Source organism: Ursus americanus, chromosome 17 (assembly GCF_024610735.1).
Source record: "Ursus americanus isolate L20-20 chromosome 17, mUrsAme1.1.p, whole genome shotgun sequence".
Classification (NCBI taxonomy): domain Eukaryota; kingdom Metazoa; phylum Chordata; class Mammalia; order Carnivora; family Ursidae; genus Ursus; species Ursus americanus.
The window spans coordinates 42,963,216-42,978,667 of NC_142143.1; the positions used below are offsets into that span (position 1 = coordinate 42,963,216).

Genomic DNA, 15,452 nt, shown 5'->3' on the forward strand with positions numbered 1-15,452 from the left:
TGTCCTCTTGCTCCAAGTAACTGGAGAGTGCATAAGCGTCAGAGAAATAATGTGTTTTATTTTATAGTCTGAATGTTTTCAATGACTATCAGATCATAAAGGGACTAAAATACAGCAAAGGAAAATGGCAAGTATATTCATACGTGACGACGCACAGGGAGCATTTAAAAAGATAATGTGAGATTACCATTAAACCATACTTTAAGAGGAAGAAACCACATGTGAGGAGAAATTCATTTGAAAAATGTTTTGTACTTGAGAGGTGAGAGAGAAGAAACCTATTTTAAATAAAACTGAATAACACAAAATGAAGAGCGAATGTTCTCACCCTGTAGGTCCCGGGTTATACGAAGGTGGGAACAGGAGCGTGTCCAAGAGCAAGGGTAATATTGTGAACCTAGCAGCGGTTAACGGGAGAGCGACTGAACGATTCACTTGGAAGATAAATGCGCTGTACATTCAACGCAGACGTTCTTCACCGTAATATTTGCTATAAAACATTTCACTCTCTCATTTACTTACATGACATAATGAAAATGGGTGCGATTAGAAGTCCGTTGACCTGTGTCGAGCTGGGTCAAAGCAGTTATCTTAAACTGAATCTACTAGCATAGCCGGCCAATGGAAAAGGTAACTGAGTAAATTCAGCAGCTGCAGTCCCATCTATCGGGTTCCAAGCAGAAAGGAATAGTTCTCTGACCTCACTGCTCAGCGAAAGGAAAGTTCTGGCTGGACTAATGGGTCTCCTCTGCATGTAGGACAGAGGTTTAACCTGATCTTTTGGTCCACCGGTGAAGAACTTTGCAAACCATCCTTTTTACTTATTTTTCGAGGCTGATGGTCTGGAGTGTCCGTTAATTATGGTTTGTAGCTTAAAACCCACCAGGAAACACACTAACGTCAAACATTTTGATGAAAACTTTTATAGGCCATGGCCATGTGAAGTAACTGTTAAGAAACGAGTGTCAAACATGCTCTGATTGACATCGTTTTCTCAAATGAGTCAGGGACAATGAAACAGTAAGCAAGTATTCGAATCCTCCATAGAGAGTGGTCTCTATGGATAATCGTTATGCTTCTATGTATATAGGAGGCGGATCAATGACTGATTTGAGCCACGTAAGGCTTGGTTTGCAGGGTTTTGAATCCCAGCTAATACCTACCACCAGTCATGTAAGCTGATCCCAACCCTTAACCTCAGTCTCCCCATTGATAAACTGGAACTGATGGCGTTTCAGTTATTAAATGAGACGATGCCTATAAAGTGCCTGGCATTTAGTAGACACTCAAATGTTCGTTCTTTTCCTCTATTTGACCTAACTTAACATTAATACAGCACACAAAAAATTAATTCAGATAAAAATGAATGATTAGTCATTATTTTTCTTTTTTCTTAGTGCATTAGTACATGAACTGGGAATGTACAAAAGACAGACATCTTCAATGTACTATCCTTAAAGTACCGAATATTCAAAATAAAGTCCCCTAAGGCGCTATGTGTTCAAAATCTGAATAAAATCATACTTTCTACTAATATGACCATTTGTGAAAAACTTATTTTAAAAATACAATGCATATACTTATACATAAGCAGTATACTTAAAACTAGAACGTATATTTTTCACCAACTGCTTATTTTTAATATTAAGACTCTTTAAAAACTTTTCTAAACTTGGAAATAAAATTTCATAAAATAAAATCGAAAATAAAAGCTCCTAGACTTCCCTTTTGTTAGTTTTCCTGAATAGAAACCACATTAAACAAAATATTTTAATAAAAAAATTCCTTACTCAAGGTTACTCCTACATAACTAAAATTTGAAATTTTAGAATATTTATAAGAACATTTTTGTACTCAAAAGTTCACATATACTAAGGATTATTACCTAGGATAAGAATTGTTGAACCTGCTTTAAAGAATGTATGATTAACTTAAAATTAACACATTGTGAATACACAAATAGTATGCTAAATCCATTTTAGAAAACTTGAACTTCTTTTACGTAAGTAGGTTAAATATCCTTCTGCAACTTACTGATATTATTAAATTGCTCAAGTAGCTTTTCTTAAAGATAAATTCTATCCCAATTTATATTCCAATTATAAAGTTTAAACTACGTGGTTTTATTATACTTTCTAAATGTTACACATTTCTGTAAAACACAGTTAAGGCTGTGAAATCAAACATTGAGAATTATCTTCAAGTACCATAAAAGTTTTGAAAACTAGTGTACAAAAATAATTGCATATTATCTATACCCAAAATTTAGTTTTTCTTCTGTATTTCATGTAATTCATGTAATTACTTTTCATGTTGCCCTCACTCTGATTGGTTCATGATTTATGTTTGTTGCATTTATTGTGGTGTGAATTCTTCCAGGCCTTTCTCTGCTCTTCCTTTCCCTTCACAGAGTGCTTTGTGAAATAAAATGTGCTCTATAAATATTTGTTTAATTAAATCGAATTTTGCCCTATATAATTAGCAGTGTCAAATGATAATAATCCAGCTATGACCTCTGGTAAAGGAAGAAAAAATCAGGTGTAGAAATCTTAATTTCTCATTATATAAAATTTTACCACGTCTTTAATAGGTATATATGGTTACCTCAGGATCATCCTGAGAATAATTGAGCTATTTTAGGTCTTCAATTTCTTAGAAAAAAAAAAAATTCCTTAAAATTTTAACAGCCAGTAGATTTTCATCAAATATATCATTGTAAAGTTTCAGGAATCCCTGCGCTGCAGCCGTCCAAACACTGCTCCCTCACAATTTAGTTTGCATAGATTTATAAACATTTTACTGAATATTATTTTCGCTGAGTTAGATGGAAACCATTTTATCTGTGGTCTGACCATCTGTTACTACAGATAGAGTTTACCAGAGAAATGTGTATAAAAATGAAGCAAATTATCACCATTTTCAAGTCCTATTTAAACCGTGTTCCCCAAAAGATCAGAAAAGGAAACTATAATCAATGAACTATATTTTTCGTCCCAATATTGGGCTGCTAATACGGACTGAAGTGAGTTGCTGGTGAACATTTCATCCAGTTGTTTGACATCATGCCAATTAGAGACACAGACTTTAAAAAATAATATAATTCTTGTAGGCCTATTTCCTCACATATTTTGATGCTACTTCTGGTATTTGGAAAACCTCCAACTCGTGCAACGGATAGAGGCATTTCAATAACGTCTTTCTAGTTTCGTCATAGGAAGGTTTTCTTGAAAGTCTAAGGTTATTGTGCCTGTTCCCCAAATAACAACTATATAATTTTCAATGGTTCATGTTGCTACCCTGAGCCTCAGTTTTCTCATCAGACTATCAGGGCTAATATAATTTATTATGTTTCTGAAAGGAGCCCAATAAAACAGCATGTGTAATAGCTCTTTGCAAATGAAATGCAATTTATAGGTATGTTATAATCTTAATAACCTTGTAAGATATTATAGCTATGTTTGTAAATAGCACTGCCACAAAAATCTCAGTCTTATGATATAAAGTATCTTAGAAATAATAAAAGCCAAAGTCAGCTGAAGCTCCAATTACAATCTGGGTTATGGAAACTCAGGAATCAACCTCACATTGTAGAAATTAACCTTAGAGGTAGTGCTCGTCTATTTTTTAAAAACTTAAAGATTTTATGAAAAGTTTAAGGGAAAATGGCTGAAAATGGGGAACATTTTTTATTTATAAGTTACCTGGTGATATTTAATATTCGGTATGGTAAAGAATTTAGTCCTGTCTAATTGAAACCAAGTTTTGTGTTGTACATATATTGACACAGATGTAAGCCTAGATATTGAACATCTACAGTTTGCTATTTCATGCATATATAGGACTTGTGAAACGTACAAAGAAGAGAAAAAAGATAAAAACGCTATGTAGAAAATAGAATTTTATAACTACATTTTACAGAATATTCCAAGAGATCTCATTGGTCATTTTATTATTTTGAAAATATTACTTATTTAAACAACTAAAAAACGTTAAAGCCTGATATAATCTTCAACATTGGAAAGGATAAATTATTGAAAAATATGTAGAACAGAAATTCCATCTCAATGCCATTGATACTACTATACCGTTGAACAGATATTCTATGAGGTATCGAACATTGCACATACACATTTAGGATTTGACATTGTAGCTAAACCAGTTGTTCAAGGCCACTAAAATACTGAAAGAGGATTAAGGTTATTAACAGTGGGGAGGAAAAAAAGAACTCTAAAATCCTTTCTAACTCAAATCTGGAAATGGTGATTTCACTCAAAAAGAATGTCACAACTACGAAGAATTTTCAATAATTCGTGACACAAAATAAGACACCCACCTCTAATTTTTTTTTTATCTATTTACCTCTATTCCATGAATCCAAGGATGATATGGTACATGTTTTCGACCTGCACAGCAGTGTGATATTTACTATCGTGATGTCTCAGAACTTGTCCCTTAAGGATTTTATATATGTGATAAATACTAGTTAAATTTCACGACTTCTGATTGGCAGAATGACTTTTAGATTTTATACTCAGTATTACTATGTCTTACTAATACCACACAGTGTCCTTAAAATTCATGTGTTTTAAATGAAGTGCCGAAAATGTTAGGTATGAGTAATAGATATTAATTGCTAAAAAGATAAGATTCAATTGTAGGTGATACTTGTTCAAAGGATTAGTTATTTGCTCCTTTTTATTACAGACTCAAAATAAATGTATGGCTCTGATTTCTAAAATACCTATTTTCCCCCCAGTGTTCAGTGACTGTTAGAATAGATTTCTCTCAATAATTTGCAAGAAAATGTGGAGGAGTGGAAAACCTCAGGACAACAGAGAGTGGTCCACAAACTTTTGGCTTGGGTTGTGTTGGTCTTTTATAATGGCAAAACTTAAAATATGTTCATTTTGGATCATCTAAACAATGTTTCGAGAGCTGGCCTACTGGGTGAGAATACCACTTAAAAGCATTCGTGTAACATAACACACAGCCATGACAAGGGCTGTTTAGAATTCCTAGGCATTCCTGTCAATGCCAAAGGAAAAGCTTTGCTCAAGGAAAGTAACTTTCCTCTGAGTGGATGCCACAACTGGGATCAAAGGTCATTACATGGTATCAGACCTACTTGAGGTCCAGTCGCTTAATGGAGGATTAGATTGACACAGACACAAAGACCAACACACACACGCAGAGAGAGTTTTTAACCCTCTGGACCACCCAACATGAGATGGAAAAACAAACAAGATGGAAAAGACATGCTTTCTCGGCACTGATAATTATTAAATGTGCCCAACTGTTTTATGCAACAGGAAGTTTGACCAGAATGATGACGGAATCTATATTTCGGATACGTGGCTGCCACTTTAGAGAGTTAGAAGAGTGTTTATACATAAATTTTGTTCGAATTCATTTTCATGTAGTAGAACAGACCGTTGTTCAGGAAATAGATGAAAAAAATCTGTAACGGCTGAGAAATTTAGTCAGGACGTTGTCAGGAAGGACAGTGTTGAGATCAATTCTTTTCAGCCTTTTCAAAGTTTGCATAAGTTTATAAAAAGAGATAAAGTTTCTTTGATTGGAAGAGATTCTTTGCAGAAGCGTGGTGTACAACATACTATATACATATAGGGCCTCCCTCTGTACATATACATATGCATACACGCTCTATATGCCTTTTTAAACATATACACGGCTTTAACTCGAAGAAAATGAGTTAGCAACACAGTCATCATTGCAAGACAATCCAAGTGCTGAAAGAAGTGATAATGATCACTTAAAGGGCTATTTCACCTCCCACATTGCCCAGGACTAAGAATAGAATTCCTGTTTTAGTTTTTCTTTCATTGCAACACTGATTGTCATAGGTAATCTTTGTGCTTTTGTATAATGCCCATCCTGGATGTAACATATATTCACATATGACGTCGGACAGTTTAAAGAAGCATGCTGAACACAGGCAGGACCATACAACCATGCACAAAATATTCTGAATATGTTTTTCCAAACTGACTGCAACATCAACATGCACCACGATCATATTTGGTCCTGTACGGCAAGGAATGTACAGCTGAGGCCATTATGGCTAGTTTCACTTGCAAGAGTTTCTTTAGAGAAGAACACCCAGTAGAGAAACAAAACACAATGAATGAAACAAACAAAAAATCCCCCAAAACCAAAAACTAAAAAAAAAAAATTTCCTCCCACACGTTAACGCTGAAAATCTGGCCATTCTCCACATAGCACGTTTTCCTCATTCCATAGAAAGCAGGTCTTCTCCCAAAATTCGGAGTTGAATTGTTCATGAGAGAGATTTTAGTGTCTCAGAGCTTTTCCTAACCACTGGAAAAGCTCATCTTGATAAAGCATTTTCCAGCGCACGTTGGCTTCGACGGTTTCCACAGCTCTCAAGAAAGAGGCAGCAGCTACGCCGTCGTAGTTCTTCATGAAGTTCTTCAGCTGCAGAGAAACATTTTTGAATGGTAAATATGCACGTCTCAAACAAACTCCTGTCTAGCATATATAAACGAGAACGTATGTGAAACAAAATGCCACAGTCATTACAGAAGGCACATTTAATAGGAGAAGCAAGCTCACTAATGAAATACAATATAACAAATTGCGTCCATCAGGTGCGATGTCGTTTCTTCTGGAACTGGAAAGAAAAAAGAGTGCACATTACAGTTTCAGGAGCTCCAACTTCAGCTTCTTGTTTCATAAGTAAATATTAAAATAGATGTATTTATCTTTTCATAATAGGTTGATGGGATTGTGGCCAAGGCTAGTTCTAATTACAAAGCCTATCCAATGTACAAACAGACTTAAAAACTGAAGATAAGGATTAAAGTTCACTCTCTGTTGGTAGAGACCCAATTCTTCTTCATCTTCTCCAAATAAGTAGCACGAGGGCTTGACACTACCTTTGGCAGCAAGGGATTACCAGTTATTGGGTGGTGGGAAGAAAGTAACGATGCTATGAAAACTGGATGATTAATGACACTTCAATTGACTGAGTGACTCAACTTAGAAAGAATGAAGGAAAGTTAGACGTGGACTCATTTAGCTAGATACTTTGAGCATTTAATTAAAATAAGTTACAATTTTAAAATGCTTTGCTATTATTTTTCTGGATATTAGATTTTCTCTAGAGAGTGCACGTATTCTGAGAATATTCAGGGATTTTATTTCAAGATTAAATATTAGCACTTTTTCTTTTTGTTTGATATGCCTTAAGAAACTGGCAACCAACCAACAATTGCAATGCTAATAGGCAAATGTGAAAAATCAACTTGCAACACAGAAACATTAGTGGTGTAATTAGTGTGGGGTGTGATTCATCACATGGTGGGGGCCACATGGAGAATATGCCAGGAGGGAAATGTAGCTCATCAAGATTGACTCAGGGACAGGGAGATATGGGGGAGGGGCATTTAAAACGGACTTTTTAATGCCCTTCTGAGTTAGTCTAGAAATTGGTTCATTGGTAGCTTGGTTTGTTTATGACACTGTTACTTTGATTACACGATACCCATGGGTATTCTCGAAGTTTTTCCTTTACTTTCCTACAAAGCCCCATGCCTCCTGCAGCATTAGCAATGGATAGCTTCAGCTCAGAGCTATAGCCTTTATAAGACTTCAAAATCACTACGCTTTGATAACCAACATGTAAAATATCCAATATATAACAAAGATTAATTGATGCTATCCTGAAAATTGATTTGACATTTTACCAAATTTACACATACTAAGAGGAAGGAGGGAAGACCTGGGAATTTATTGAATGTCTTCAATATTCCAGGCCCTGTGCCACACACACATATGCCCGTAACAGGCACACAGATATTAAAAGGAAGTCTAATGGAAACATTGAATCATATTTTTAAACTTTACCTGATTAATCCAATAATTCATTTGTATTTATATGTTTGGACTCATTCAGTGTATATTCCTAAAGCAACAAGTAATATATTATGCTCTATGTCTTGAATTGTTTGATTACAAAAATATGTACATTACAGTGGCATTCTTTACATAATATATGTCAATCAGGAAAAAATTATATCTACTCCTCTTAAAATACATTCTGCATTACTACATTCTTTCCTCGGCAGCACTAAACATGCCGGATAGTGATGAATGACCCTTCGGCAAATTTGTGCAGCACGCTCTTGGCCCCTCATGAGAGAGACAGCAAGCCAGCCTGAACACGTGAAGTAAAACGCTTAAGTCCTCCTCAAAGGCAAACTATGGGTTTGAATATGAATGTGTTACTGACACAAAGACAGTAGGTCAGATTTTCCTGCAAGAGAACCATCAATAAAAAATGTAAGTGGTGGGTCCCCAGGGGTTCATTTCTTAAATCACTATTTAAGTGCACTAAATACTTGCCTCATGAGCTCAGAGAGCCTGAGGTGACTCGTATGAATCTTGGGAGTAGCTTATTCGTCAGAACGCATATGGCCCACTTTCTAGAGTTGGCACAAATTGATTTTATGCCAAGATGCCTCTGCAGCTCTTCTGGCAAACATGTGGTCAGGGAGCCATCTAACGGGTCCTGGGGTGTGGGATCATAGCACCTTCTGGACCCCTGCCTGACTTTAGAGGGCACGGGGTAGATGGAAGGCACTTGGCATTCCCGTCTGCTTATTTCTGCAGCTCTTTGGTAGATTTTCTGCTGTTATTAGCTTTTATTATTGTGTTTCCTAAATATTTATGCCATCTTATGCTTTTATTTGAAAATGTTGCAAGTTTAGACATTTTTATAAAATAGCATTTAGTAAGATGTCAGAGTTGTTTGTGCTTCCTGTTCTTAGCATAAAATTTCTAGACATGCTTGTTAATTTCTCTATTAGAAGACATTTTCACATTTACAAAAACTCTGATTTTAGGGTACCCTAGGCCCTAAACACCACAAAATAAATTATTTGTAAATTGCAAAACATAATATACTCTCAGTAACCATATAAATGAATTGAATTAGCTATTGCCCTATTATGAGGTTTATATTTTCAACATTAAAACTGTAAATGGGATGTCTGTGATGCACGGGATCGCTGTTCCTCCACAACAGGGTTGTAGATTAGGTTCAAGAAGCAGAGAAACGAGTGCTGGAGAGAATTGCTTAACAGACATTAGTATGAAAAACTGGCATAGGGCCTCTGCAGCTCCCTCAGGTTGTACTTCCGTTAGTTTAAAATTAAGGAAATAACACATTGTTTCATGGAGAAATAGTGTTCAAATTGCTAGAGCCACGTAATTAGAAGGAAATTGCCAGTTGCAGATACTAGAATGCGGTTTTGAGGAAGGGACCTTGCAACGATACGTGTTTCTCGACTGAACGCCCCTAAGGCTGGTGGGGATCATTAACATCTCAACTGAGTTTTCAGAATTCAGAAAGATGCTGATTCCCTTCTGAACTATATATACTCTTGAAAATAAGAATATGCCCCCCCATCCAAAGGGAACGCATTGGGTTTTCTGCTTGTGAGACTCAGTGAGTATAGGAAGATGAGTCTGGAATGTCCTCACCCTCTTTATATTAATGGTGGTGGGGGGGTTATTAGCAATACGAAGCAAACTCCCATCCCACTCCACAACAGTGGTCCCCAGTCCTAAAGACAATGATGAGATAATGAAAGGATGGAAAAGCCTCAGAGGGCAGTTGTCAAACTAGAAAGTCAGCACAAGCGGCCATGTCATGAAGGGATTCCTTGCTCATACCACAGAGACATGGCTTTGTGAAGTTAGCCGCTTGGTAGGTAATAGAATTAAAGCCACAATTTAGTTTCAGTTTTGAAACTGCACTTTTCATTATAAGCACATTTTAAATGCAATTAAATCAAGTGGAAAAACATTAAAAATATGTGTGAAGTAAGTAAAACAAAATGGTCAGCATATCATAAAATCAAATGACTATCCATTTAAAAGATGTCTTCCCAGGGCCTGGGTATACCTGAAGCAAGGAAAGTATGAAAGATAAAGAGTTTGAGGAAGAAGAAAATGGAGCAGGAACAGAAGAGAGGCAGCTGGAAAGGGGGCAAAGGCAGAGAAGACCTCGGAGAAGATAGGAGAAAGAAGGGAGCTACAAGAGAGAAGGAGGAGGGGAAGGGAAGGATGGAAGAGATTTTTCACTTCTGTGTTCACGTCAATGGCTTCACAGGTTGTGACTCAATGAGTCTTTTACTCACTGATTATTGAATGTAAAATCAAGAAATTAAAAGTACTTCATTTAAATACAGAGAAAATTGGAAGCAATCATTCATTTAATTGTTCTTTCGTTCTGTTTCATATGGATATAAAAGAAGTTCTTCTCATTTAGCCTCCTTTATTAAAAAAACTCAGTAAAACATGAGCTGGGGCTTTCAGAACAAAATCCTTGAGGGTTGGGAACACATAGCAGGGAAAAAAATTGAATTTTACAATCAGAGACTTAGCTTAGCTTAGCTCTTCGTGTACGAGAATCCAAGTTAGTGCACAAGGGGTGCTCATACAACACTGGGCAATATTCGAAGATGTTAAGGATGGTGCCAGGGTTGATGCTTCTGGGGAAATACTGCTCAATATGATTAGCTCTGGGTCACAGCCTCAGGCATTCCGTCAGTGAGAGCTGAGGAAGCCATGATTCTCAGGGCCAAATCCCAGCTATACTTTATCATGGAGTTAAGCAGTAGATGAAAAAGTGATAGATGGTTGAAGTCCAGCTCATCTGAATCATTTAAAAGTATCTGTATTTTTTCCCTCCCTCCTACATACTTACTCCTCCCCATTTCACACCCCTCTCTTTTATCAATGTGAGTATATATAATCATAAAAAAAATAGCTGGTTCAAATTTCCAGAGAAATAAATTAGAGAAAAAAAAGGAAACATTAGATACACTTAAACTGGACACTAGTCCTTAAAGAATTATTTTCTTTAATGAAATTCATGTGTGATAATATCAAGCAGAATTTTAAACAAACTCAATCTCAATAGATATTGCCAGATACGTTCTCTTTCATACACATGAATTCATTCCACTGAACAGACTACATAGCATGAAGCATCATTATCACACCTAGTGATCCACTCCCTGTACTGGCCTGACCACGAAGCAGGGAGACTCAAGCCTTGATCCTTTGTACACACATCCTGAGTCACCGTGACAGGATGGTTCCGTCATTTCTAGGACCCTAAGCTGGGTGCACAGCAGCAGCTGAGGAGCTGCTGATTGGATCAAAGATATCTGGAGTAGATCTGGAGGCCCCCAGTTTGAGAATCATTACATTCAAACATCTCTCAAAGGCATTTTATGTTTGTTTGCTTTGCTTTGTTTTGTTCTGGATTTTATTTACTTATTAGAGAGAGAGAGAGAGCATGCGCTCACATGTGCAGGGGAGCAGGTGGATGGGGCAGAGGGGAAGGGAGAGGGATAAGTAGACTCTGCACTGAGTGCACAGAGCCCTAAGAGGGGATCTCAAGACTCTGAGATCATGACCTGAGCCCAAACCAAGAGTCAACCGACTGAGCCACCCAGGCGCTCCAAAGGCATTTAATGTTTAATATCATAGAAATCCATTTGCAAATGATGAATTAAGTCAAGCCTTTAGCATGAACGTGTATTTTTTAAGGAAATGGGTATAAATCTATTGGGAAAAAATGGTTAAAGTAAATGTATAATTTCATATATTTATAAAAAAAACATTAGAACTCATATATTAAAATATTTACCTCTTTGAGTTCACCTTCAGTATTAAGAAATTCTGTAACTCCACTAATGAGTTTGGAATTCATAAATAATGCCTCTCCATACCTGGAAAGAGGAAAAAAAGTCTTGATGTTATTAATATAGGCAGTAATTTAAGAAGTACTACTCTATAGATTTTTTTAGAATCCTTTTCAAGGGCTCCATTTGACCAATGTTATCTTGTTGCCATTAAGATCTCTGAACATTTCAAGGTCATTTCTCCAGGGAGCCAGGGAGGTGCAAAGAGCTATGACTGCAGAGTACCATCAGATGCCCCCTGATTTGGTTCAAAATGTTTCAGAGAGGTCTAAGTTGTAGTAAATTAAAAAAAAAAAAAAAGGAACCCTCTAAAATTAGATTTAGGAATTACTGTTACATTTTCAATCCAAAGCCTGAGGAAGAAACATTTTAAAACTTTCAACTTTAAAGCAACCTAATTCACTATGAGGGGGGGAAAAAATCCCAACAAAGGAAATAGGAGTATAAGACAAACTTGGGCCTTATCAGGATGTCACACAGATCCTTTGGTCTGGTCAGTCATGACTGACATTGGCATTCTCCTTTTGCATGCTTAGGAACTGAGCCAAATTTCTCTGAAATGCTCCCCCAAGATTAGTATGTTTGCGTGTAGGCATTAAATTAAAATAGTGAGCTGTTCACTTGGACTGCATAATCCTTGTACCACAGATATAAATTCTTGACTCATGACCCACAGTAAGGAACAGTCTGTGTCGGTGAGTTGGAAAGGTTTCTCATTTTATTGATTTATCTCTGTTGTGCTAAGGATACTACCACAGGCTATCATACTCTTAGAATTAAGAAAAGTACACTAAAAAAGATTCTGAGGTTTTAGAAGCAAAGGCTCAGCCCCATTATAAGAGGTTTTCTAACGCTGCCCTTACGCATTGTGGGACCTTTCTTTTAGGACTTGTTAAATTGACAACGTCTCAAACCTAACGGTCATATATGGCAAGGGGGTCACACAGTTTTCCAAGTGCCTGGCTTGAGGCAGTTGGTGGACGGCCATATGATGTCCTGAGGAAAGGAAGACAAGAGGATAATGATGGGTTTAGCCTTGCAGGTACTCCTCAGTAGGGGGTCCAAACAGACAATTGTCTATCACAGGGTGAAGTTTAGACAACACGTTGGAGTAAGAGGTCTAGATTTGGGAGTGACTGAAGGCATTGGAGTAGACGGCAGCTAAAAGCAGGGAGAATCTGCAGGGCAGGAACAGAGGAGAACCTTGCACACACCGCCATGAACTCCAGTGTACAAGGACTGACAGAGGAGTGGGAATAGATGAAGAAGACAGTCTTATTTGTCAAGATAAACTGTCCCCTATCTGCACATATGCTGAAATCTCAACCTTTCTAGCTTTCGGGTAGAGACCATGGACTCTCCGTGGGACAAAACAAGCATACCAGGAACCAAACATTTTTTGGTAGGCCTAGACTGAACTATGCATGCACTATGGGGAACTCTGATAGACAAAACCACTCCCTAAAAAGACTGCGTATTGGCAGACATTTGACAATCTTTAAAGTAAAATGCTTGTATATATTAATTCCACCTTGTATCTGACTATCCACGATACTTTGGGGCATGAGAGCAAAGCATGTTCTAATCTTCCCATCATTCCAATTTCTGAGCTGCAAATACAAAAAAGCCAATGTGTCTTCTAGGCATATCAGTGCTTTCTGATAATGAAATATCTGTAGATAGAACTGCGTTTTAACAGGACACATCCATTCAAATTGAGCCCTTTACGCAAGGGCAACTGAGAAGGTATACCTTAAAAACGTCAAGTTTAGACACCAGTTTTTAAAAGACAGAACAAGAGGTCTGCTCACTGTTTGGGAACACGCAGCATCTGCATATGCTCTATAATAAATTTAATTGTAAAGTGCCATAGAGATTATCAGAGTAATAAATCAACACTTATTATAATATATTTAAATACATAATGAGACATTTTCTTAAATTGAGGCTGAAGAATTCTCACCATGACACAGGATGTCTCAGGAATGAATTCTACTGCAACTAGAATTATACAATGATTCAAATGTTCCTTCTCTATATCTTGGTTTTATTTCAGGTGTTTTATGATATTTATATTTAAAGGAAATTTAAGACAATTCTGCAGAGATAAAATTTTCTCATTATATAATATAATAATTACATCTGATTTATAAATAATTTTTTCTACAACACATTCAGAATATAGTTTTATGATATTTCTTCAACCGTAGACAGCTTAATAGATTTTCCACAAAAGCTGTACTGCTAAACCTTTTTACCCCCACATTTCCATATATATAATCACAGTTTTTAATCTTTATTACATGAGTAATGTTATAGGATCGTTAAAATAATTCTGAGCTTCACACGAGTGGCAACACCCATCTTGGTTGACTATTTTAAAATCTAATTCTATTATCTGGACCTTGGTTTTAGCACAAAAAGTTGGGCCTTCCTCTCTCCTATGTCACCTTTAATTTACTCACTCAAGTTTGAATGATTGAACTCTTATTTCTACCTGGTATTTAATATCTTCCATTTATCTCTGAAAAACTTCCAGGCAAGGTCTCGGCCATGTGGATTTCGAGCGACATGGATTATCACATCAATTGCATCTTGATCTAACACCACTTCAGAATTCAGTGATAGATTCAGAAGCCTTTAAGGATAGAATCGTAGAAAAACTTTGAGTCCAATGACTTAAAACATTTTTATAAAATTACAAAAATTACACACATTAATTTGTCATATTCTTTAAAAGAACAGTCCTGTGTAAACTACCAATACAACTTATCAACAGAACAATTTTCTGTTAATAACGGGGAAGAGCAAATTCAGGGCACTTTAATTAGCTCGTAATTAAATTTTTAAAAAACCTCGCGGGTGAAGAAATCACAATTTTGTTCTGATGCTATCATGTCACTTTTAAAAATCTTTATAGTAAACATTTACTTCCTTTTACAATGAAATGTTGTCTTACTATTGAGTGGGAAACAATGGTATCGCTTTCAATTCAATTAGTTTTAGTCCTGTCAACATAGCAGTTTTCCTTAGCTGTAGAAGAGATATCTTAGAGTGACTAGTATATATTCAAGGAAATAAAATCAAGTTCAGTGTCATTTGATTAACAGACAGTACTCTCATTACACAAAGAAATTTAGAAAATTAATTGACCCACCTATTTAATAAGTTCCTGTCATCACTGCAAGTTAAGGCTTCCAGTAATATTTTCTTCTCGGAAACTGCCGTGGTGGAGTGGAATTTCATCCATATGAACTCCCAGACATCCTCATCTAGTAGTGACACTCCTGTACAGTAGACGATGTCTCTAACATTTAGAGGTATTCTAAAGAAGCAACCCAGGGTGGTTTTCTGTTAATCAAAAGCTTCACAGCATTGAAACTAAAGAAAGATGCTGCTTTACTACGGTCAGTTTCTAAAAAGATGATTTTGTTAATTGATTTTGTTAACCTGAAACACAATAATACTATATAGTAACAATATTCAAAAATATTGGCAACTGAATGATGGAAGACAATGTATTCTGAATGCAAGTTTTGTTTCTACTCTTGAAACTATATTTAAACAAAAATCAGAACACAAGACTTAAAAAAACAATGCAGGGGCGCCTGGGTGGCACAGCAGTTAAGCGTCTGCCTTCGGCTCAGGGCGTGATCCCGGTGTTAGGGGATCGAGCCCCACATCAGGCTCCTC

General features: G+C 36.5%; 1 protein-coding gene across 1 annotated transcript in view; it reads right to left on the reverse strand.

Moving 5' to 3' along the window:
• Window positions 1-3,932: 3,932 nt before the first annotated feature.
• The window catches only part of TRHDE (thyrotropin releasing hormone degrading enzyme), a 365,955-nt gene continuing 354,435 nt past the window's right edge, over window positions 3,933-15,452 (reverse strand). Inside the window, exons 16-19 of the mRNA XM_087868922.1 lie at window positions 14,917-15,084; window positions 14,257-14,397; window positions 11,705-11,786; window positions 3,933-6,456 (exon numbers count right to left, since the gene is read on the reverse strand). Of these exons, the coding sequence (XP_087725048.1) occupies window positions 6,313-6,456; window positions 11,705-11,786; window positions 14,257-14,397; window positions 14,917-15,084 (535 nt within the window). The 3' untranslated portion in view covers window positions 3,933-6,312. The remainder of the gene's footprint in view (window positions 6,457-11,704; window positions 11,787-14,256; window positions 14,398-14,916; window positions 15,085-15,452) is intronic.